General features: G+C 43.2%; 1 protein-coding gene across 6 annotated transcripts in view; it reads right to left on the minus strand.

Moving 5' to 3' along the window:
- nphp4 (nephronophthisis 4) overlaps window positions 1–23,317 on the minus strand; it is a 182,956-nt gene that overhangs the window by 766 nt on the left and 158,873 nt on the right. For all 6 annotated transcript variants that reach the window (XM_061845009.1, XM_061845041.1, XM_061845033.1 and 3 more), the window contains 6 exons: window positions 20,051–20,207; window positions 18,019–18,095; window positions 17,634–17,719; window positions 13,194–13,365; window positions 5,912–6,091; window positions 4,768–4,908 (listed from right to left, as the gene is read on the minus strand). In XM_061845009.1, the coding sequence (XP_061700993.1) occupies window positions 4,768–4,908; window positions 5,912–6,091; window positions 13,194–13,365; window positions 17,634–17,719; window positions 18,019–18,095; window positions 20,051–20,207 (813 nt within the window). The remainder of the gene's footprint in view (window positions 1–4,767; window positions 4,909–5,911; window positions 6,092–13,193; window positions 13,366–17,633; window positions 17,720–18,018; window positions 18,096–20,050; window positions 20,208–23,317) is intronic.

Here is a 23,317-nt window from a genome sequence, read left to right on the forward strand (position 1 = left end):
GACCTCCCTTTCCCCAGCCACTTCTTCCAGCTCTTCCGGAGGGATCCTGAGGCGTTCCCAAGCCAGCCGAGAGACATACAGTAGTCTCTCCAGCGTGTCCTGGGTCGTCCTCGGGGTCTCTTTCCGGTGGGACGTGCCCGGAACACCTCACCAGGGAGGCGTCCGGATCAGATGCCCCAGCCACCTCATCTGGCTCCTCTCAATGCGGAGGAGCAGCAGCTCGACACTGAGCCCCTATCGGATGACCGAGCTTCTCAACCGTTCCCTAGGGGAGAGCCCGGACACCCTGTGGAGGAAACTGATTTCGCCTGCTTGTATCCGCGATCTTGTTCTTTCGGTTTCTCCCAAATCCCAAAAACATGCAACGTTAATTGGAAACTCTAAATTCCCCATAGGTGTTATTGTGAGTGCAGCTGTTTGTCTCTATGTGCCCTGCGATTGGCTGGCGACCAGTTCAGGGTGCACCCTGACTCCTGCTCATTGACAGCTGGGATAGGCTCCAGCACTCCCCGCAACCCTTGTGAGGATAATCGGCTAATAAAATGGATGGATGGGTCGTCTGTCACTAGCTGATCTGTTATAAAAACAAGTGACGACTGCAGCTTCAATCTGAGGCTTTGAAAAAAGTACTTGCTGGTACTGGTGTCAAACCAAATGAGTGACATCGCAGAGACAGAACCTTACATAAAGGAAAAATTTATTCCTCCTCTGAGGCAATAAATACAAGACGCCGGCCCAAGAACTCCGTGCTATACTGTGATATTTAAGTATGAGGAGCAGAAATCGAAAATGCAGTTGAGATGAAGGACACCGTTATGCACCGATACTCCCCTCAGACGCACCGGAGAGATTCTCGACGCAGCTCCACACTCTCCTCAAATGGTAATAAACGTGCTCGGGGGAGGCGCGCGTTGGAGAGCCGAGCAGCACTTTCTTACAGTCGGTTGGAGATGACCGGCAGCTCTTACATTCTGACCTGTCAAATCACACGCGGTCGCCTCAAAACGCCGGCTGGCTGCCTTCCTCTCCAAGGCTACGTTTGAGGGTGGGCGAAGTTGTCACCCCGTGAAAAGCTGGTCCACCTTGTCTCACTAAAGCACTTAAGTCTGAAAGGCAAGCGGTAGTGTTTTTCCACGGCATTTGTATGGATTTTTAATCAACAGCATAACTTAAAAACTATTTAAACCTTCCTGGACGGCTGTAGCGCGAACATGGGCAAGAAAACAGTTTTGGTGTCGATTCAAAAACAGTGAATTTGCGTAAACATTAGGATTTCGCTGACTTTACCGCTGAGGTTGTTGTTTTTAAAATGTTACAGAACAAACCAGTTGAACATCAATCAGTTCAAAATAATGAAAAAATATTCTGATTGTTCAGAACAGTTTTTCAATGAAAGAAGAAGACTTAATACAGGGAGTCCTCGGTCTCCGACTGGGATCCGTTCGGCACGGTGGCTCCGCTGGTAAAGCGTTGACCTCACAGTTCGATCCCGGCCCCGGCTGTGTGGCGTTTGCATGTCCTGCCCGTGTCCAATGTCTTGCATTCAATGTTGCATTCAAACTTCCTTTCAAGCCAAAGCTAAATGTTGTTTTCTGTTTTAACTATGATATGATACAAATGAGATATTCGTTCATGGGTTTCGCTCATGTGCTCAGTTGATCCGACTCTCCAGCCATGTCCTTTTTCCTTCCTTCTTCCCAGTATTTCAATCAATCCTGTCCAATTTATTATTATCGTCTGTGACAGCAAAATGGCTCAGTTGAGAGAATTTATATCCCCCGAAAGCTCATCAGTATCGATCTCTGCTGCGAAAATGCGTTTCATTATTACAAGTCATATTAAAAAAAAAAAAAAAAAAGCAAACGGAAGTTAAGCATCCCTGGAATTGCTAAACGCTGCCGGCAGTCTTAATACTTTATTAGACACCCGGAGCGTTGCTAACAATATGGAATAAAACAAAGGGCTCGCTTCCCTCCCTCGGGCTAATGATGCCGTGCGGTCAGGAACAGAATTCCTGCCTTCGTGGTCTCCGAGGGAAAAAGACTCCCATTGCGTCTGGCGGGTTTTCGTGCGCTCGGGTTTTGTCATTTCTTTTTCCGTTTTATCACATCTCATCAAAAGAGCCGCAATAACGGCTCCCCGACTCCTGTCCGACTCAAATGAGCTTTCATTCGTTTTTGTTCGTAGAAAGAGGAGTCATTATTTGTTAGCTTGCTTTTTCCCGGCAAAGCAACGTGAGGAACAAAAGGAAAGCTGTCATAAACCAGAAGATTGCTTTTGAGAAATACCATAGTAAATTATTACTGTGCCCAAAAATACCCCCCCCCCCTCTTCTCTTTTTGGCACAGTTTCCCCACTTTCTTTTAACGGTCCACTGTCATGAAATGCATGATTTTTAGTATGGTATTCATGAAAAAACAGCAGCCGGTATGGACCCAGCTGTTTTTTCACCACGAAATATGATTTTGACGTATACGGCTTTTTGTAACTCCTGCCATGAAAATCCCCTCGAGGGATTTGTTTTCGAGAAGAAGCAGGAAGGGACGTGCATGGCAGGACCGCCCTCAAGTGGACTCGTTTGTCTCTATTAGTTTTACCTCCGGGAAGGTAGCTCCGTTGTTCCTTCGTGTTAGCCAAAATGCCGGCTCGTTGCATTGCTGGATATTGCACCAACACTCGGGAGGATGGATTTACCCTTCATTCTTGTCCAAAAGACCCGGTTCGTCGTGAAAAATGGAAATGCAGGTGCAAAGGACGAGAGCTTTTTAGGCTCCAAATGACAGGTAGGTGTGTATACAGCTTTTAAAAAAAACCAAAACAATAGTTATTTGGGGGGTGGGGGGCGTAATCCATAATTCAGGGGTACTAAATGTGTCGATGTGAGCATTAGAAAGCTTCCGTGCAGCAGCCGCTGAAGGACGGCCTCCCTAGGCCTTGTGACTCCGGCCTTGTCAACACGGTTTCGGCCGGGGTGGCTCATCTCCGCCGCGGAAGTGGATCGGACGGGGAGGCGGTTCGGCTGCGGCCTCGTCACTCACGGGCGGCGTTGTTTTTATCATCACCGTCCAGAGGTGGGTCGGGCAGGGAGGTGGTTTGGCCGTGATCCGCATAGCATCTAAATATGGCTTGAAACGATAAGGTAATATTGGCCCAGCCACTTCACTCGGTTGTGAGATGTTCTCTTCTTCGAAATGAGCTTCTGTGTCTGAAGGGGCGTGTCCGTCTCCCATACTAGGTGGCAAAACGTGTTTTCAATGGCGAATGTCCCAGTCTGACGTCACGGGCAGTAGATGCTGCCAATATGGCGACCACTTGGATGTCGAATGAGACTTCTGCAACTTTGCGCATGGATGACGCGGTCTCTGCTCATATTTATTATTATAATTATTATTATTTATTTATTTTTTCGTATAGACATAGAAGTGAATTATCTTACATGTATTTTTCATGACTATCTATTTTAGAATGTTTATAGGGATGACACTAGACCCTTAAGGTAAATCAAATCAACATGAAATGGATATTTTTAAGAAATTATACTATTCAAAGCTACTCGGCATTCTGTGGATGAGAAATTTCCCCCTTGTGAAATGAACTAAATGTGACTAAACAAATTTTGGGGTTCATTTTCGCTGACCACACCAAGCCCGACTACATTCAGACCTGTTGAATCAGGAAATAACTTTAGTTAGAAAGTGTCTGATCAAGTCAGCCAAAAGAGCAAAAAAGATGCAACAAAGAAGAAATTCAAGAACACGAGAAATATTATAATTAACAGTTAGCAGTCTGTGAAGATTTTTCAACGCCATTTCGAGATGCAGGCATTTCCTTCGCAATGTATTTAAGTACAGTTGCGAGGTGGAATCCCCCCCCCCGAAGACATACAACTGCACAGAATTGGACCAGATTTCCAGAGTTGCACCCAAATTCTTGACTACAAGCCTGACACCTCAGGAGACTTTTTCCTTTTACACTGCTTAATATATTTTACTTTTTTAGACGACATGACTTCGCTTCGGATAATGCATTCTTCTTTTGTCATTAGTTAAGAATTTTTCAATTTTATGTGGTTAATTTTAATCCTTGAATTAGTATTTTTTTTAATCCCTGTAAATAAACAGCCTTTTTATGATGGCGACAGCTTGTACATGGAATCGATTACGTTTACAGGGAAATGCAAAAGATTGGAATCAACCTTCGAGGTTCCCTGTTAACATATTCTGAAATGTTTTATCTGGCATATTGCACACATATGATATCTACACAGTCACTGTGATTTGACAGGCGTGAACACGCCCACGCGCCATCCCACTCGCAAATCTGCACAGTCAAGCATGAATAATCACGGGCATAAAATCAATTACGAGTAGAAATATATAGATATTGAAAGATGTCGCTTATTTTGTGTAGTCTCGCCCAATGTTCCCTCGAAGCTGCGCCACTGTGCAATTGCGCACTTGTCGCACACTCTCGGCGTACATCAAAACCGATCTAGCGCAGTGAACCACAGCCTGATGTCTTTTTAAACACGGGAACACGCTCAACTTACTTCTACTTCCTAGGTAACATGACACCGCCCCCCTCCGCTCTTAAAGGGGTACACTCATAATTACAAACAGAACACACAGCCACAACTTTACATTCGCGGGCATGACTGACCACAACCGTACATTTTTTTAAATGTAAGTGACTGTATACATAATGTGAGTGACTGTATACATATTGCATAACAGCCCATTTAAACTCAATTTTCCTGCCTTCTCTCACCTGGAATTTATCCTCTTTGAATTGCAGCAAATCCGGATGGTCAGAGTAAAGTAGGAAAGCGCGGCGGCTGGTGTAAGGGTTGACGTAGGTGATTTTTTTGGAGCTGCCGCGACCACTAACCGGGACACACACTTCAAACGCCTGCACACATGACAATTTTACATGGAAAATTAATAGAACAGTCACAGTCAACTAACCTCTTATGTAGAGACCCAGAAAACTGTAATCAGTATGTACCCTACATCTTCTGTACTATTAAATGGAATCATATTCTGTAATAACCAATGTTTGCTTTGTGCTCTGTGTAATCGGGCGATATGAATATTTAAAGGTATTGGTACAAAGTGTTGAAAATGCCTTAAGACTAGACGCAAACCAGTGTAAACGTGTAAACCTGAGCGCTAACAGAAGAGCTACCGTAATTTCTGGCCTATAAACCGTGACTTTTTTTCACACGCTCTCAACCCTGTGGCTAATTTGTGCATTTTTTGATCACAGCCGCGAGGGGGCACTCGAGCGGAAAAGGTAAGAGTGAGACCGGTGGAATATATGTGCCAAGGAAGTGACTTTTACTGGTATGTTTTTTTTTTTTTTTTACCGGCCCTGTTAGCGCTGTGCTAGCTTTAGCACTGTGTTGCTGCAGTGTCTCAATGATTTTTACTGGTATGTTTTTTTCCTAACCAGTGCTATTAGCACCGCGCTAGCATTAGCGCTGCGTTAGCGTGTTGCTACTGTGTTACTGCCGGCTCTCAGTGATTTAGGTGTGGTTCTTTTTTTAACCGGCTCCATTAGTGCTTGTTGCTATGTTAAGCTAAGCTAAGGTATTAAAACTCTGAAAACTCTTTCTGCGTACCGTCTTCCTTTGTAAATATCTCGTGTTTCAATGTGGGCACTTGTGGCTTTTACGGAGTTGCGGCTAATGTATGTACCAAATGGTATTTCTTTTACAAATGTACTGGATGAGGCTTATAATCAGGTGCGCTCTGTAGGCCGGAAATTACGGCACATTGTCCAGAGTGAACCACTCAGGACGGAAATCAATCAACAGCTGCCGAAGTCAAAATGTTTACTTGACGAAAGCGAAAATGAACAGCATGCAGAGCGACTTAAGCGTGTGGAAGATGGCTACTTTTAATCCACTGACCTTGGATAGCACAGGTCGGTGGACGTTGAGGCACAGCAGCCAAGCGGTGACTAACTGCCGCTGCTCCACGTCCACTGCATTCACATACAGGAAGCGAGTGCCTGTCCGCCACGGCTGCACTCGAAGCTGGAGCTCTTGCACTCCTGCGGGAGGCAACATGAAAACACCTCCAGGGTTGACCTGCGGAGAAGGGGAAAGAAGAATGCACAAAGTACTCGTTACTTTTCAAAGGCATTGCGCTAACAATACTTAGACACGAGCAGCATAAGATATGCTACAGTCAACCTCTGCATTGTCGCAATTCAGCATTCAAAAATTCACATTTTTTGTAAATTTATTCGAGGAACCTTTGTTAGAAAACTCCTCCCCAAAAAATGTGCCCCAACTATGTTGAAGTGAGTTGATGAGCTTCATTTAGACAAACCCAGTGCTTTGCCACCGGACCGAATACTTGTGGATTTTTTTTTTAACTACTATCCACCATGAATAATTAATACTATTAATAAAAAAAAGTTATTTAGCTATTTATTGATTCACATCATTTCAATATTTTTTGTATGATAAAACATGAAATTAAAAGCCACAAGTGCAAAATCAGTCACTGAAAAGCTACGATTGAGATGAACATGTTTCCGGATCCATAATTCATTTTGGTCCCTCATTCCATTTTCGGCAGCTGTCAATCTGTTCAGGGTCAAGAGCGAGTTGAAAGATATCCTAGCTGAATTTCAGCAGGAGACGGGATCCACCCTGGACTGGTTGCCAGCCCATCACAGGACGAATTATCACCCAGGCAATCTCTTATTCAAGACCTTTACACAACTTGGCTGGTCTCAGTTTGGTCAGCGTACACACGGCGGCGACAAAACTTGGTTAATCAACTTAGATTTGACTGCAATATAAGAATTGGAAATTTCTTTTCCGTTGATACCTGGATCGGATCGGATTGTGATTTGAGAAAATGTTTGGCGCTGCACAGACACGGCAATTGTGTTGCTTGGATAACATTTGAATGAACGACATGTGAAATGACGCTTCATAAACTTAATTTGCTCCAAAATGTTTAATCTGAGGGCGGCACGGTGGATCAGCTGGTAAAGCTTTGGCCTCACATTTCTGAGGTCCAGGGTTGGATCCCAGCCACGCCTGTGTGGAGTTTGCATGTTCTCCCCGTGCCCGTGTGGCTTTTCTCCGGGTGGTTACTCCGGTTTCCTTCCACATCCCAAAAACATGCATTCATTGGATTGCCCGTAGGTGTGATTGTGAGTGTGGATGTTTGCCTCTATGTGCCCTGCGATTGGCTGGCAACCAGTTCACGGTGTACGTTGACAGCTGGGATAGGCTCCAGCACCTCCCGTGACCCTTGTGAGGATAAGCGGCAAAGAAAATGGATGGATGTTTAATCTGAATCAGATCTAGACTAAATCAGTTTACGTATTACATTTTCTGGCCAGGCATACAAATTCATTTCACTGAATAACATTCGAAATACGATAATATAAATGTAATAATGTGTCCAAGATTGTTTTTTTTTTTTTAATTTGAGAAATATATTTACTTTTTTTTTTTTTCCCCAAAACTGTTCTCAATGTAGTACACATTACCACCCATCACGCAGATTTCAGGTTGACAGGAAGTTGCGGACAAACAAAGTGGCAAAGAAACCCACACTGATCCAAACAGAAGCAACTTGGCAGCGCTAAAAATCAAATTAATGAGCGGGTGAAAAGGGGGGCAAAAAAAAAAAAAAAAGGAGGACAGACAATGAGCAGTGACAACAGTGGAAAAAAAAATATAATGAGACACAGCAGGATATGAGAATGAGAATTATTGCATAGCAGGTTTTTTTTCCCCCCCAAATCTGTTGAGAAAAGCTTAACTATTCTCTAGCGGTGAGCTTTATCCGGTTTTATAAGACTCCTCCGATACATTCCACCGCGACTCAACCTGCTGAGAGTCACATCAAAGCCGCCGCAGTGATGCATATGCTGGAATCTTTTAAAAATACATCTGTTGAATTTAAAAAAAAAAAAAAAAAAAAATTAGGCTTTATCCTATTTCTTCAAGGGAAATACGTTCCGTATCACTACTGTATGTCTGCGTGATAATTCAACCACGTTATTTTCAACAAGCAATACGCTTTTCTTTGGGGTTGGAGTGAGAAACATTGTCTTATCTAAACTGTGCACTGTGCGTGGCAACAATGCAAAATTATTCTGCCAAAATATATTTGTAAAATGTTTGGTAACTTTCTAGAAATTTTTGCTGAGTAATCCCAATTCCGAGTGCCTCCACTGGAGTGAAAGCCTCGTTTTATTTTATTTTTTTACAATCTGAGAAGAAATGAAAACTTTGAAAATATTTGTTCTATTGGAAGTTAAATAAAATTGTGAATAAATTGTATGTCAGTTAAATCCCCAAACATGAAAAAAAAATTTTTTGTTGTCCTTTGAAAATAAATCCTTTTCATTGGATGTTAAATCGAAATCAAAATCGTCTAATCAAAGCTTTCTCCAAATGTTGGGAAGTTTTTTTTTTTTTTTTTTAATTAAAAAAACACTGATTTGATTTTTGGATGAATTAAAAAAAAAAAAAAAGGAAAAGAAAAGATGCAATACATGCTTTTCCATTTCAGGGCCAGGCCAAATTCTGACAGCCAAATTTGTATAATAAAATGTAAAAGAAGCCCATTCTGGCAGAATATGAATCAGAAAGCTGTTCTGAATAGATTTTAGCAAAGAACCGCGCAAAACGTTAAATATTATAACATGGAAATATTAAAATATCAAGTCATACTCCCTATACACCCCACAAATACAGAAGATTTCCTACAAAGGAAAAGCGGAAAAATTCTCAATACATGAACATTTTTGTCCTGATTATGGAATGGATTGGTCGGCAACCAAAGGCAGGACGACAAACAGATGACAAACAACCGTTCAGACGCAGACGCACACTCGCAGCCGATGGACATGGGAAGAACAAATGAGGACCTCTCAACTGTCAGATATGTTTGGAAATGTAGTATTTTTATCACAATGTCAACGCAGTCAGGTAATATTTTCAGAGCCTACAGTTAACCCATTCATGGGCAGGGTGGCAATTTTTTGCATTATTGGGATAAAAGTCTCCTAACAGGCCACAATCAAGGAAATTACTTCTTTTTCATTTATAGTTAAGTTACATGATAACTTGACTAATTTATAATCTCATCCCAAAAATGTGACGCTGCCCGCAAGAGGGTACTTGGGTTTTCTTAGTAGATTGTCCCAAAAACCAGAATCATAATCAGATTAAAACACTTAAATATTTTGACATAGTGAAGGATATAATGCGTGAAAATCATGATGTCCCAAAAATGGGACGCTGCCCACGAATGGGTTAATTGATGCAATAAAACAAAGCTTTCCAAGTTACTCCATAAAACTGTCCCCATCCTGAGTATCGCAATTCCCGGCCTACAGAGCGCACCTGGTTATAAGCCTCACCCGGTACATTTCTAAAGGAAATACCATTTGGTCCGGACGTACGCCGCAGCTGTGTAAAAGACGTAAGTGCCCAAATATAAACACGAGATATTGACAAAGAAAGACGGTACACAGAGAGTTTAACGCTAGCGCCGTCGCGCTAACAGGGCCGGAGCGGTAAAAGTCACTTCCTCGGCACATATATTCCACCGGTCTCAGTCTTACCTTTTCCGTTCGAGTGCCCCCTTGCGGCCGTAAAAAAAAAATATGCACAAATTAACATAAACCATAAACCGCAAACAATATATAGCGGTAAAAATCACCAAGACACGGCAGTAACACGCTAGCGCAGCGGTAACAGGGGCAGACCGGTAAAAGTCACTTCCTTGGCACATATATTCCACCGGTCTCAGTCTTACCTTTTCCCCTGGAATGCCCCCTTGCGGCCGTTAGGAAAAAAATGCACAAATTAACATAAACCGCAAACAATATATAGCGGTAAAAATCACCAAGACACGGCAGTAACACGCTAGGGCAGCGGTAACAGGCCCAGACCGGTAAAAGTCACTTCCTCGGCACATATATTCCATCGGTCTCACTCTTACCTTTTCCACTCGAGTGCCCCCCTTGCGGCCGTTAGAAAAAAAATGCACAAATTAACCGCATACACCGCAAACAATATATACCGGTAAAAATCACCAAGACACAGCAGTAACACGATAGCGCAGCGCTAACAGGGCCGGACCGGTAAAAGTCACTTCCTCGGCACATATACTCCACCAGTCTCACGCTTACCTTTTCCGCTCAAATGCCCCCTTTGCGGCCGTTAGAATAAAATGCACAAATTAGCCGCATCACCGCATAAACCGCAGCGTTGAAAGCGTGTGAAAAAAAGTCGCAGATTTTATGTATTTTATGATATCCCAACTCACCCAAGATCTAAGCAATGTGGTTTGTCCGATTGAAGGATACAAGATCGGAAAAATGGAGTCCACACGAACAAACTCTGAATAATAAAAATATATAACATATTTTCAGAAGCTCCAGCATCGGGAAAGTCCACAATTGGCTCCACTTTTCATTAAATGGGCCAAAATGTGTTTGATGAGGAGAGACCCAAGAAAGAGACAACACCATCACTGGCAGCGCGACGATGCTCCGTCTATTAATGAGCAGCTGCCGTCCAAAAGTGCAGCAATGCATGCCAGTTTTTCACCGCGCTTCACGGTTCGCACTCTCCATCTGCTCCAGAAACAACTTTGAGAGACACCAGTGGCTTCATGCGAGCAGGTACGCCGGCTTCTCGAAGCCGCGCGAGCTTTTGGCACATTAACGCAGACACCAGAACCAGAACACCCCGAGGAAATGCAATATCACTCAAAAAAAAAAAAAAAAAAAAAATTGGAGAAGACACTCGGGTCGGATTCGGAGAACAATGTTCGAGATGGTGATGGAGACATTTGGACGAGTGGGGTTGGGGGAACTGGACCGTGATGGCCGGCTCAAGTCATTCTGGGATGGGTATTTGGACATTTCTTGACAAGAGGCAGACTTTGAACTGGATTAATGTTGAGACACACAAAAGAAGTAGCTCATCAAAAAAAAAAAAAATACATTATAGTCCATGCTTTTCATTGGCTGTTAAATAGAATATGGCCGATATATTCGACAACAGCACATGCCCAGTGAAAAACATCTACCATAATTTCCGGCCTACGAGCAGCGACTTTTTTCACATGCTTTCAACCCTGCGGTTTATGCGTTAGCGCGGCTCTAGCTGTAGCGCACCTGGTTGTAAGCCTCGGTACACAGAAAGAGTTTAATGCTAGCGCGGTGCTAGCGTTAAGCGTGGGGCTAGCGTTAGCGCAGCGCAAGGATTAAACTCTTTCTGCGTACCGAGGCTTACAACCAGGTGCGCTCTGCAGCTCAGGAATTACGGTACATGTTTTTAAAATATAAAACATTGTGAAATTAGTTTTCTTTGTCTTTTGGACAAAAGAAATAAAATTCACACTTTTTAATCGGATGTTAATCATAAGAAATGAAATAACATTCTAATGATGACGTTAGCTGTGATATGATTGAAAAATATTATTTTTTTTTGCCAGATTAAAAGAACACAGATTTAATCTCAAAACAACACACGTTTGCTACATATAACGATTCTGACACAATTTAATAATTTGTCGAATGAATTTTTATTGGTCCTGGTTTATATTATCATTTAACATTATTATTAAACAGCTTTGTGAAGTGTGTGCTTGTGGTGCTGAATTCAGTTACATGGATATTTTGTCAAATTATAATATTGTGAGTTTTGTACATAGATGTTTGATTTGTTGTTATTTTCATTTTAGATTTTGAGATTAATGACAATAAAAATAAAATTGAACTGAAATTATTTTTACAGTCTGTGCCCTGCGATTGGCTACCTCTCACCCCAATTCAGCTGAGATAGCTGACAGCATAATCGATATAGAAGTCGATATAGTTTGATGAATGATTGTTCATTTCCAGAGTTCGTACACCTCTAGAGAATCAAAATTCCATGAATTTTCCATGACTTTCCAAGTATGAAATACAAAATTCCATGACTAATATTGGATTGACCGATTGTGGTAGACAGCAATATTTTAGGGATATGATCGTGTGTTTTCACCTAAATAATAAGTGCCAAAGCTTATCAATGCAGTAGCGCATCATAATGACTGTGAAATTTATGGTTAATAAAAATATAAACTATAATTACATGTTGAACATAGATTTTCCTCTAAGTTTAATGTTAGGTTGCCTATATTTAAAATACAGAATTTGCTATTCATGCACTGTATTGTCTGTGCTTTCATCCTCGATCAGGCTGTGCCAAGGTGGAATTTTAACATTATACACCATCTCATCCTGTACTTTCTGCTTTGGGTTGACACCAGACCTCTTTTACTAAAAAAAATAGAAAACCTCGTCCAGTTGCACTACTTTTTTTTCTTCTATTATTCACATAACCCGTCAAGAGTCAGGCTGTGGTTCACTGCTGGATTGGCTTTCATGTGCGCTGAGAATGTCTGTGAATTTCTACTCGTAACAAATTTTACGCGCGTCATTTTTCTTGCTCGACCGTGCAGATTTGAGTGCCATCGCGCCAGTCAAGTCGCAGTGACTGAAAATTCCATGAAATTCCCTGACCCAAGCCAAAATATTTTTTATTTACCGGACTTTCCAAGACCTGGAAAAGGCAACGTTTCTTTCCATGACATTCCGGAAATTCCCTGACCCGTACGAACCCTGCACATTTCTTATTTTCACTATCATTGGAGTCTATCTTGATTGGGGAATTAGGCCAAAAAATTAAAATAAATACTGGTGGTCGGGTTAAAATAAAGTAAGTGAGTTTCGTTGGAGTAAAGAAGTGGCCATAAAACACAAAACTAAATCTTTGGCTTGAAAATTGAAAAAAAAATAAAGTTTGTTTTTTTTAGTATGTTGTTTTGTAGTTTACTGGGTTCCACATCTTCTGTCGGCTTGTCCCTTTCGGGGTCGCCACAGCGTGTCATCTCAGATGAACGCACATATGTTTGGCACAATTTTTACGCCGGATGCCCTTCTTGACTCAACCTTACTGGGTTCCACGTCGAACTTTAATAATCTTTGAATTTGTAGCATGTGAGTGGTAGCTCGGATTGGAACGAACGCGAGGACGGTCGTAGCGAGGATTTACAGGGAGAGAAGCCGATGTACAGAAAATGAGAAACTGGGAGCGGAATCAAATGAGAGCGAAAGTGTAACTTTCCAGGCGCTAAATTTACAAATTGGCGCTGTACCTCAATCTCCTGGGGGTGTGATGAGAAACACTTGACCTTGCGAAGAGCCTGCCTCCCCCTCAACACCACTGATTGACAGCTCCGTTGGCCAGTGATGCAGCTGACATCCACCCGCTCCATGAAATGCACGCACACTTGCCAGATCTGCGAGGGGGCAGCCATCCACTTGTCGCTAGGGAGAGAGAAAAAAACATCATCAGGAATAATTACAGTCAGATAAAAGTATTCCCACCACCCCCACTCCTCTGAGACATCGAGAGGTCAAAGATGAGGGGCGGCTGATCCGCGAGAGCGCTTGCATTTTAATGATCAGTTGATAATGCCGCCATCGCCACCGCCATCATCATCATCATCAACAACCTCCCACTGCTGAGACGAAGGAAATTCAAGTCTCGGCGGCTTGAGCTGCGACCGAGAAGCTGCGAGTGGGAGGTGATGTAGTCGGGTACTCGGCGCTGCTGTGTGACAACAGCACTCGAGGAGCATTCAGAGACATTTGGAAGATGCTTCAAGTCATTTGGGAGCTTGGATGCCGAGCAAGAATGTCGCCTTTTGTCCAGACTTGCCCATGAGGCAGCGTCCACGTGAAAGCGATTACACGGGACGCAAATATTTCCTCCAACAAAGCAGTGTAAGCCCATTTTACACATTTAAAAATCTGTACGTAGTTAACAAAGTGCCACTATCATGAAATGCATGATTTTTAGTATATAATGAAAAAATGGCAGCCGACATGGACCCATAATTTTTTTTCACCACAAAGCATGATTTTGACTTAGACAGCTTTTTGTAACTCCCGCCATGAAAATCCTCCCGAGGGATTTGTTTTCGAGAAGAACCAGGAAGTGACGTACACGGCAGGACCGCCCTCAAGTGGACTCGTTGTTTCTATTAGTTTTACCTCCAGGAAGGTAGCTCGTTGTTCCTTCGTGCTAGCCAAAATGCTGGCTCGTTGCATTGCTGGATATTGCTCGAACAGTCGGGAGGATGGAATCACTCTTCACGCTTTTCCAAAAGACCCGGTTCGTCTTGAAAAATGGGTTGCACAGGTGCAAAGGATCACAGCTTTGTGGGTTCCAAATGACAAGTAGGTGTGTATACATCTACTAAAAAAAAACAATAGTCCAGAAATCAGGGTTGCTAATGTGTGGATGTGCACACCGGAAGGCTTCCATGCAGCAGCCGCTGAAGGACGGCCTCCGCAGGCCTTGTGGATCCTACCGGCTTTGTCGACGAGGCCGAGCCGGCCGCCGGCCTTGAGGGCGGGGGTGGCTCGTCGCAGCGGTGGCTCATGTCCGCCGCGGAAGTGGGAGTTTATCACCGCCGCGCGGAGGTGGATAGGACGGGGAGGTGGTTTGGCCGTAATCCGCACGTCATCTAAAAATGGCTTGAAACAATAGCGTAATATTGCCCCGGACACGTCACTTGGTTGTGAGATGTTTTCTTCGAAAAGAGCTTCCGTGTCTGAAGGGGCGCGTCCTCCGGTTGGGGCCACAGCGGGGGCGTGGCGGGGGGATGGGGGGGGGTGGTGTAATCCTTCTCTTAGAAGGTAGCAAAAGATTCACGTACGTAAGACGGGGGGGCTAAATATGTCTATGTCCGCATCGGGCAGCTTCCACGTCTGGCTTGCCGGCGAAGGTTGCCGCGTCGGCCCCGATGCGATTTGGTTTGGCCGTGTGCGGGAGGAGAAAGGAGGCCCCCCCACCCCCCAGCATTGGTCCTCCTGAGTACGCTACATATTGTCGGGGAGTCTGTTGTTAGTTAGAAGTGATTGCGTAGCATCAAAATATGGTTCGAAACGATTTTCACTTGGTTGTGAGATGTACTCTTCTTCGAAAAGAGCTTCCGTGTCAGAAGGGGCGTCGGAAAAACCCGAAAATCTCTGTTGTTCCTTTGCGAATGTCCCGGTGTGACGTCATCAACAGACGTCGCAGGCAATATGGCGACCACGTGGATGTCGAACGAGACTTTCGCAACTTTGCGCATGGATGACGCGCTCCCCGCTCATATTTATTTTTTTCATATAGACATTGAAGTGAATAATGTTATATGTATTTTTCATTACAATATTGATTTTAGAATGTTTATAGGCATGACAGTGGAGCTTTAAGTATGCCCTTTTACAGTTTGTGACATATATGTAACGAGACACAGTTAGCCACATTCGCATATCAAAAATAAACCAAACATGAGTCGGACAAATGGCCACTGCCACCCACCACTAATTCCCCAACGTACCCTCTGGTTGTTCAACAAAAATAATTAGGATCAAATAAAATGTTGAGATGAAACCTTTGATCGGCTTTGAATCTTTAAAATAAAAGAGAATGAAAGATGAAAAAGTTTTTGCTTGTGCTGAAATGAGAGTACTGCATTTACAACATATTTCAAGACAAACTAAAAAAATTAACTGTTCAGAATGTCGTACCGCAGCTCTCAGATTTTTCCCTTAGTTTGAATTCTCTGATGTACGCCGTGCTGTGTGCTCGTTTTAATTGCAATCAAACATGAACATAGTTTGAATGACATCCATCCTTCCGTCCATTTTTTGTAGCCGCTTATCCTCACAAGGGTCGCAGAGAGTGCTGGAGCCTATCGCAGCTGTCAACGGGCAGGAGGCGGGGTACACCCTGAACTGGTTGCCAACCAATCACACGGCACATGGAGACAAACAGCCGCACTCACAATAACACCTAGGGGCAATTTAGTGTCCAATTAATCTTGGATGGTTTTGGAATGTGGGAGAAAAACCGGACTGCCCACCTGGAGAAAACCCACGTAGGCACGGGGAGAATATACAAACTCCACACAGGCGGGTCCAGGATTGAACCTGGGACCTCAGAACTGTGAGGCCAACACTTTCCATCTGAGCCACCGTGCCGCCCTTTCAAATGACATTTGTTCCCAATAAATACATAAATTAAATATATGACTAAGATGCTATAAATTCTCTTAGACAAGACTATTTGATGAACATCGTATGCCAGACCACAATTTATAAACATATTTCAACACATATCAGCACTCTTATGGTGAAAATGTAAAAGCTTCATTTAGAGGACATTGAAGTACCGACACACCCTTCAATATATATTATATGTATATTTGAGTGATTGGAACAATAGGATGAGCCTAAAACAAAATATCCCCTCTTTTAATTTTCAGATCACTTTTCATATTCAGGCGGCACGGTGGATCAGCTGGAAAGCGTTGGCCTCCCAGTTCCGAGGTCTCGGGTTCGATCCCGGCCCGACCTGTGTGGAGTTTGTATGTTGTCCCCGTTCCTGCATGCGTTTTCTCCGGGCACTCCGGTTTCCCCCCAGATCCCAAAAACATGTGACAATAATTGGACACTCTAAATTGCCCCAAGGTGTGATTGTGAGTGCGACTGTTGTCTCTATGTGTCCTGCGATTGGCTGCCGACCAGTTCTCCTGCTCATTGACAGCTGGGATAGGTTCCAGCACTCCCGTGACCCATGTGAGGATAAGCGGCTAAGAAAATGGATAGATGTATTTTTATATTAGTGGGCCAACAGTCCAACACTTGGTGCATTGTTTGCTTTACAAAGATAACAAGAGCTCACACCGAATGATCCAAATGTGACATTGCGATGAACGCTAAGCCGCAACCAGCCATCCTCATATTGCCGAGGACCAATCAGAGCAAAGCTGTTTTCCTATAATTTAAGAGGTACGAAGCAGATATCGATGTTTTGTTTCTAAATACAATAAATATGTTTGAAGTGCTAAAAACATGTAAAGACTACCGTATTTTCCGCATTATAAGGCGCACCTTCAATGAATGGCCTATTTTAAAAGTTTTTTTCGTATATAAGGCGCACCGCATTATAAGGCGCATAGAACAGACGCAGGGGTTACGTTATGCATCCATTAGATGGAGCTGCGCTAAAGGCTCAATATTGATCCATATATAAGGCGCACCGTCGGCTTTTGAGAAAATTAAAGGCTCTTAGGTGTGGCTTGTAGTGCGGAAAATACTAATACTACTACTAATACTAATACAGTCACAATATAGTGCTGAATTGTTAAAACAGTTTTAGCATCTTTTTTTAACGATTTGAATTTTCTTGATTTTGTGTGCGGGGCTAAGACATATGCTTTCTAGCACGAGTTCCTTCCCCCACGATAAAAGTACAAAGTGACATTTCATTCGGCTGCTGAGTTGTGAGTTAGCTGTGCTCATTACGACTCACCACGCGAGGCTAACGACGGCTACGCTGCAAAAACGCGTCTTCTCTGGATGTTTTAACTTTAAGCTCCCACAAAAAAAGGAAATGACCTGGGACCTTTTTACCGCGGGTGACCCTACCAGGACCGTGACGCGCCAGAAAAAACTCAACCCTTAGGATTATTGGGACACACAAACCCCTCCACCACGAAAAGGTGCCGGCTAAAGGAAGGTACTGTAAGATTACTTACGTGAAAACCATCACAAAGAACGTTTTGACATTGGGACTCGGACTTCCAGGTACTTTCAAGTACACATCCTGAGGCTCTCCTGGCTCCTATTGAGACAGTAAAAATGATAAATGGGTAAAAAGAACCATGGGGGCATAAATTACCAAAAAGAAAAAGAAAAAAAACAAAGACACCTCATTAGCATTTTAAAAGCATTCAACTGGGCAGAAGAAAAGGCTTCAGTGCTTCAAAAAAGGAACTCAACACATTACAAAGAATGCTGGAATAGCACTCTGCCTCTAAACAAAGGACGGTGCTGAAGCTATCATTTTAGTAATTAATCCCCTGCTTACATGAGTGTGGGCTGAGACATTTAAATGTTGCGGAGAGGAAGTCATTCTCTCACCAGCATCCTCGTCTGACAGATGATGTTTGGGTCACTGCAGCGTACACAAATGTGAGTCTCGCCATTTGAGCCTCCAACTTAAAATAAAAAAAAAAAGCAGATTAATGCACAGATGGATCATCAGGTTCATATTTAACTGACCAAGTGTGAGTTACAAAACACAAAGAATTTGTCTCCTGGAGTTGAAGTCACTCCAGTACTGTTGCAAAAACACAATCAAAATATACATTTAGGACCAAACCATAAGTGTAAAACGTACATCGAGTCATTCGGCAATATACCGTAATTTCCGGCCTATAGGCCGTGACTTTTTTTCCCCCACACGCTTTCAACCCTGCGGCTTATGCGGTGATGCGGCTAATTTGTGCTTTTTTTTTTTTCTAATGGCTGGAAGGGCGCACTGGAACGGAAAAGGTAAGAGTGAGATCAGTGGAATATAGGTGCCGAGGAAGTGACTTTTACCGGTCCGGCCCTGTTTGGGCTGCGCTAGCGTTAGCGTTATCAGTGACTTAGGTATGTTTTTTTTTTTTTTACCAGCTCTGTTCATGCTACCATTTTGTTGCTATGTTAAGCTAAGCTAAAGTATTCAAACTGTGAAAACTTTCTGTGTACCGTCTTTCTTTGTAAATATCTCTTGTTTCAATGTGGGCACTTGCGGCTTTTACACAGCTGCGGCTTATGTATGTACCAAATGGTATTTCCTTTACAAATGTACTGGCTGAGGCTTGTAATCAGGTGCGCTCTGTAGGCCGGAAATGACGGTAAGGTAAAGTGTCCAAAATTGCTGTCAAATAATGTTGAGCTTTAACGATGACAACAGTAATACCAGCAAGAAAGACCCAAATGAAATGGCAAAATGTCATTGAAATTTGGAGTCTGTAAGGTTGGTCACCCTCGATAGGCTGGAAATCTGCATTACCGCTGGCGCTTCGTTATGATGTAGGACGTGCATTTTATGCCCCGTCTATGTGACATTTTTATTCTAATTGGAAGGACACCAAATTCATTAGTATTGCTGTGTTTATGCATCCATTGTTCAGATGGTGCTGAACTTTGTCCATTTTACGTCAGGCATCTTGTTGGACAGCTAAAGGTTACTCACAAAGATTTGTTGAATTTGTTCACTGTAATTATTCTTATTTTTGCACACAATAATTATTGCATGATTATTTTATGTCACAAAACGGTAAATAATTTGTTATGGGAGCTTTTTTTTTTTTTTTTTTTAACAAAAGGGACACAAGAATCATCCATCCATCCATTTTCTTCACCGCTTATCCTCACAAGGATTGCGGGGAGTGCCGCAGCCTATCCCAGCTGTCAACGGGCAGGAGACGGGGTACACCCTGAACTGGTTGCCAGCCAATCGCAGGGCACATCGAGACAAACAGCCGCACTCCCAAACACACCTATGGGCAACTTTTTAGAGTGTCCAATTAATGTTGCATGTTTTTTGCGATGGGGGAGGAAACCGGAGTGCCCGGAGAAAACCCACGCAGGCACGGGGAGAACATGCAAACTCCCCACAGGCGAGGCCCGAATTGAACCCGGGTCCTCAGAACTGTGAGGCCAACGCTTTACCAGCTGAGCCACCGTGCCGCCCTCAGATTAACATTTTGGAGCAAATTAAGTTTATAAAGCGTCATTTCAATGATTATTTTATTTTATATTTTCATGTTTCGTTTATATTTATTAAATATATATGATAATTATTTGGCATGTTTACTTCATGTCACAAAACACTAAATAATTAGTTATGGGACCTTTTTACAAATGGGAGACATGGGTCACGTGATGTGTAATTGTTTATCCAACATAACTATAGATATACATTTTGAAGACTGTTTTAAATGTACATATCGTATTGGACAATACTTATCGCAAATCAACTCAGTCATACGATTTGACGACCTTTCAGTGACGTGCACATTGATTTAAGTTCCCGAATATGCTTCCTTTCCCAATCAAGACGACTTGAAAATTGCCGTTACAAACAATAACATAATACGTGTGCAGCTGTCATCTGCGCTACCTGCGTGCGTGTACCACGGTGGCAAGCGGATAGCTTTCTTGAGGAAACTGAGCTCTGGATGGTAAAGTCGGAAGGTTTGGTCCACAAGGTGAGGCAACGGCTCCACGATCACCTGGCAGATGGCTATTGGGTCACCAGTTTCTGCTTTGAATGAGACCTGGAGACAGAAGGCCGCGTTAGTTCCTTCGATGCGGGATCGTTCCCATTCATTTCATGACAATGTGTGCTTCAGCAGTTTACATTTACAGAGGGGTTTTTTTTTTTTTTTTTAAACATATATCAGGGATAAGAATTTTCTGCGTTTTTTTTTTTTTCAGCTGAACGTCATTGTTGTGAAATGTGTAGATTTGTTGAGAAAATTTGGGGGTGAGGGGGTAGAGGGGGGTACGGCTTGACGCGGGGTGAGGTTGACCGGCCGCCGGCATCTATCGGCAACCCTCGTCGTGACAGCTGTGATAGCGGAATACGGCATTGCTTTTAGACATGTTGAGAGCGTTTTCGTTACACTTTTTTCAAGCCACGCCCATCTGAAACAGTTTTTATTACCCCAAGGTTTTTATCAATTTCCCTGGCACGATCTTCATCTTTTCGCTGCAAGACTTTTGCCATACTGGCAAACGTGCAGACCGCTCGATTAAACATATGCGTACGTATCTCTATAAGTTATAACTATGCCGTAGTGAGCAGAATGCTTCTCTATGAAATGTTAACATCAGAGTGAAAATACCGCTAAAATGCTGCCGGAAATCGGAATGTTGTCGTTATTAGAAACGCCATATTTAATGCAAACAGGAATGCCCTGAACACATAGAAAAAGTGGACGTTCCCGGCAAAGTGTTGTGCACTCTGTGTTCCGATACGATCAATTATGGAAGCCGAGGAGCAAAAAAAATATCCGGGAGCACATCCAAACCAGGAAACACAAAAGGTAACTCGGACGTAAATTTCTCAAATATGATATAATTGACACTGCCCCTGTTGATCGCGCATTTTAGCGCTCACTTTTATATTTCATAATCTCTCTCTCTCTTATTTATAAATATCCAAAAAATTACTTGTGTACTTATTTCTGAAGTCTAACTTGTAAGTGCAGTAGCCCTTTTGATATAAATTTCACTCAGTGTACGTTTTTACGTCTGAAGTTTGGCAAAATTATTTTGGTTGTTTGGACTCATATTTTAAGTTTTCAAAATATTATGATTGCCCTGTATTTACGCCGTTGGAAGTAACCAGAGGTCACAGTTTAAGTGTGTTTTATAAAAAATGTTCGTCCCCACCTTTGGAGGCAGACATTTTCAGTGTTTTTCCATATTGATCATTCCCATCCCTGCATATGCGCACGCGTTTATTTGTGTTGTTTGTCATACTTCCATTTTGTTACGCTCGCATTGACGGGCCGCTTATCCACTGTGTTTTGTTGACATTGCAGTCACATCGGGGAGGTCCTTCATTTCCGTCGGACGGCAGATTTCGACAAAAATGTGACATTCTAAATTTAAGCTACTGACTCCCAAACTGACGGAAATTGATTCACGGTCAAACAGCAGCTGTGTAAATGATTGACGCATCAGATTCGCGGGCCTACGTCGGTACGGCGATGTTCTCCCCGACAGCGGGATCAAAGCTGTCCTCCCGACAGTCTGTCATTTTAAACAGGACACATATTTGACTTAGACACGACCCTTGTTCACTTGGACAAGATAAAGGATTTTTTTTTTTTTTCCTTTGCATGTCGGAACAGTTCTGACGGTGAGGTTCATGTGGTTAAGCAAACATAGGAAGCTGGGCAAATATTACAAAAATAAATGGAGAGTAGTGTATGCAACACAAATAGCATGTTTGCTGGGAGTGCAAGTCCATACGTCTGACTATGGGGAGAAGCCTGTACACTTTGGACTTGTCACCATTTTTGCCCACACAGAGACTCCTCAATTTACCAGTTTACCCGATCTCCGTTCCCATCCTCACTTCTGGACACGAGCTACGGGTCGTGACCGAAAGAACAAGATCCCGGATACAAGCAGCCGAAATGAGTTTCCGCCGCAGGCTGTCCGGGTTCGCCCTTAGAGATAGGGTGAGAAGCTCGGTTATGCGGGAGGGGCTCGGTGTCGAGCCGCTACTCCTCCGCATTGAGAGGAGCCAGATGAGGTGGCCGAGGCATCTGATTCGGATGCCTCCCTGGTGAGGTGTTCCGGGCATGTCCCACCGGAAAGAGACCCCGAGGACGACCCAGGACACGGCGGAGAGACTATGTCTCTCGACTGGCTCGGGAACGTCTCGTGATCCCTCCGGAAGAGCTAGAAGAAGTGGCTGGGGAAAGGGAAGTCTGGGTATCCCTGCTGAAGCTACTTCCCCCGTGACCCGACCCGGAAAAGCGGTAGATAATGGATGGATGGATGGACTCCTGAAGTGGAGTTTTTCCCAAATATCAATTGTGAACCAACCATACAGAACAAATAATTCATGTATACATAAAAAATAAAAATAAAAAGGAAATTGTACTTTGTGTGGTTGCTGATAAATACATCAGGTAAATATCGGATCGTTAAGGTTCACTTCACTCTGCGCGATGCGATCGAATACATGCACAACTGTTTTGATAGATGGAGGCCCTGTCACATAAAACCGCAACTCTGTCTCGGTTTCAAGTCTCTCCACGCAGTAATTGTACTTTACCGCATTTATTACATCAGATAAAGAGTAATAATTAAGGAAGAAAGGGTTGCGACAGAAAGACGATGAAGGTGAAAATAAAGAGAAGAGTGGAGATAAACAAAAAGGCTGAATTTGCTTCCAGTCTTTTCAATGTACCCGGTACAGTATGTACTGCTTGTGTACATTCTTGCTATTGCTATTGCTATTTTATCAACAGGTGCAATATGAAGTTCTAAATATAGTAAGTGTATTCTTTATCTTCTGTGTATCGCTTGGCATGTGTCTTGCTCACAAATGTATTTTCAGCGTGTGGGCAAATTTGTGCAACCGCATTTAATCTGCGACGCTGAAATTTGGTGCGACCGCTATTCAGATGTTAAATATCCACAAAACGAGTGGCCGACTGATCACCCATTCGAGAAAGTAGTCGCAGGACCCCGCACGCCGTGTGAAGGGGTCAGTCGGGTTTTGGCTGCATCCCGTGGTGTACGGCAGCCTTTTAGTACTCTAATGTCTCGTGAGGCGAGCTTAAATCCATGCCCATGCCTAATGAGAGGTTCCAATGGAATCTCATGTGGCAGAAATAATTTCTGCTGACAGCAGTAATATGCA

Source organism: Syngnathoides biaculeatus, chromosome 2, assembly GCF_019802595.1.
Source record: "Syngnathoides biaculeatus isolate LvHL_M chromosome 2, ASM1980259v1, whole genome shotgun sequence".
NCBI classification, from domain to species: Eukaryota; Metazoa; Chordata; class Actinopteri; order Syngnathiformes; family Syngnathidae; genus Syngnathoides; species Syngnathoides biaculeatus.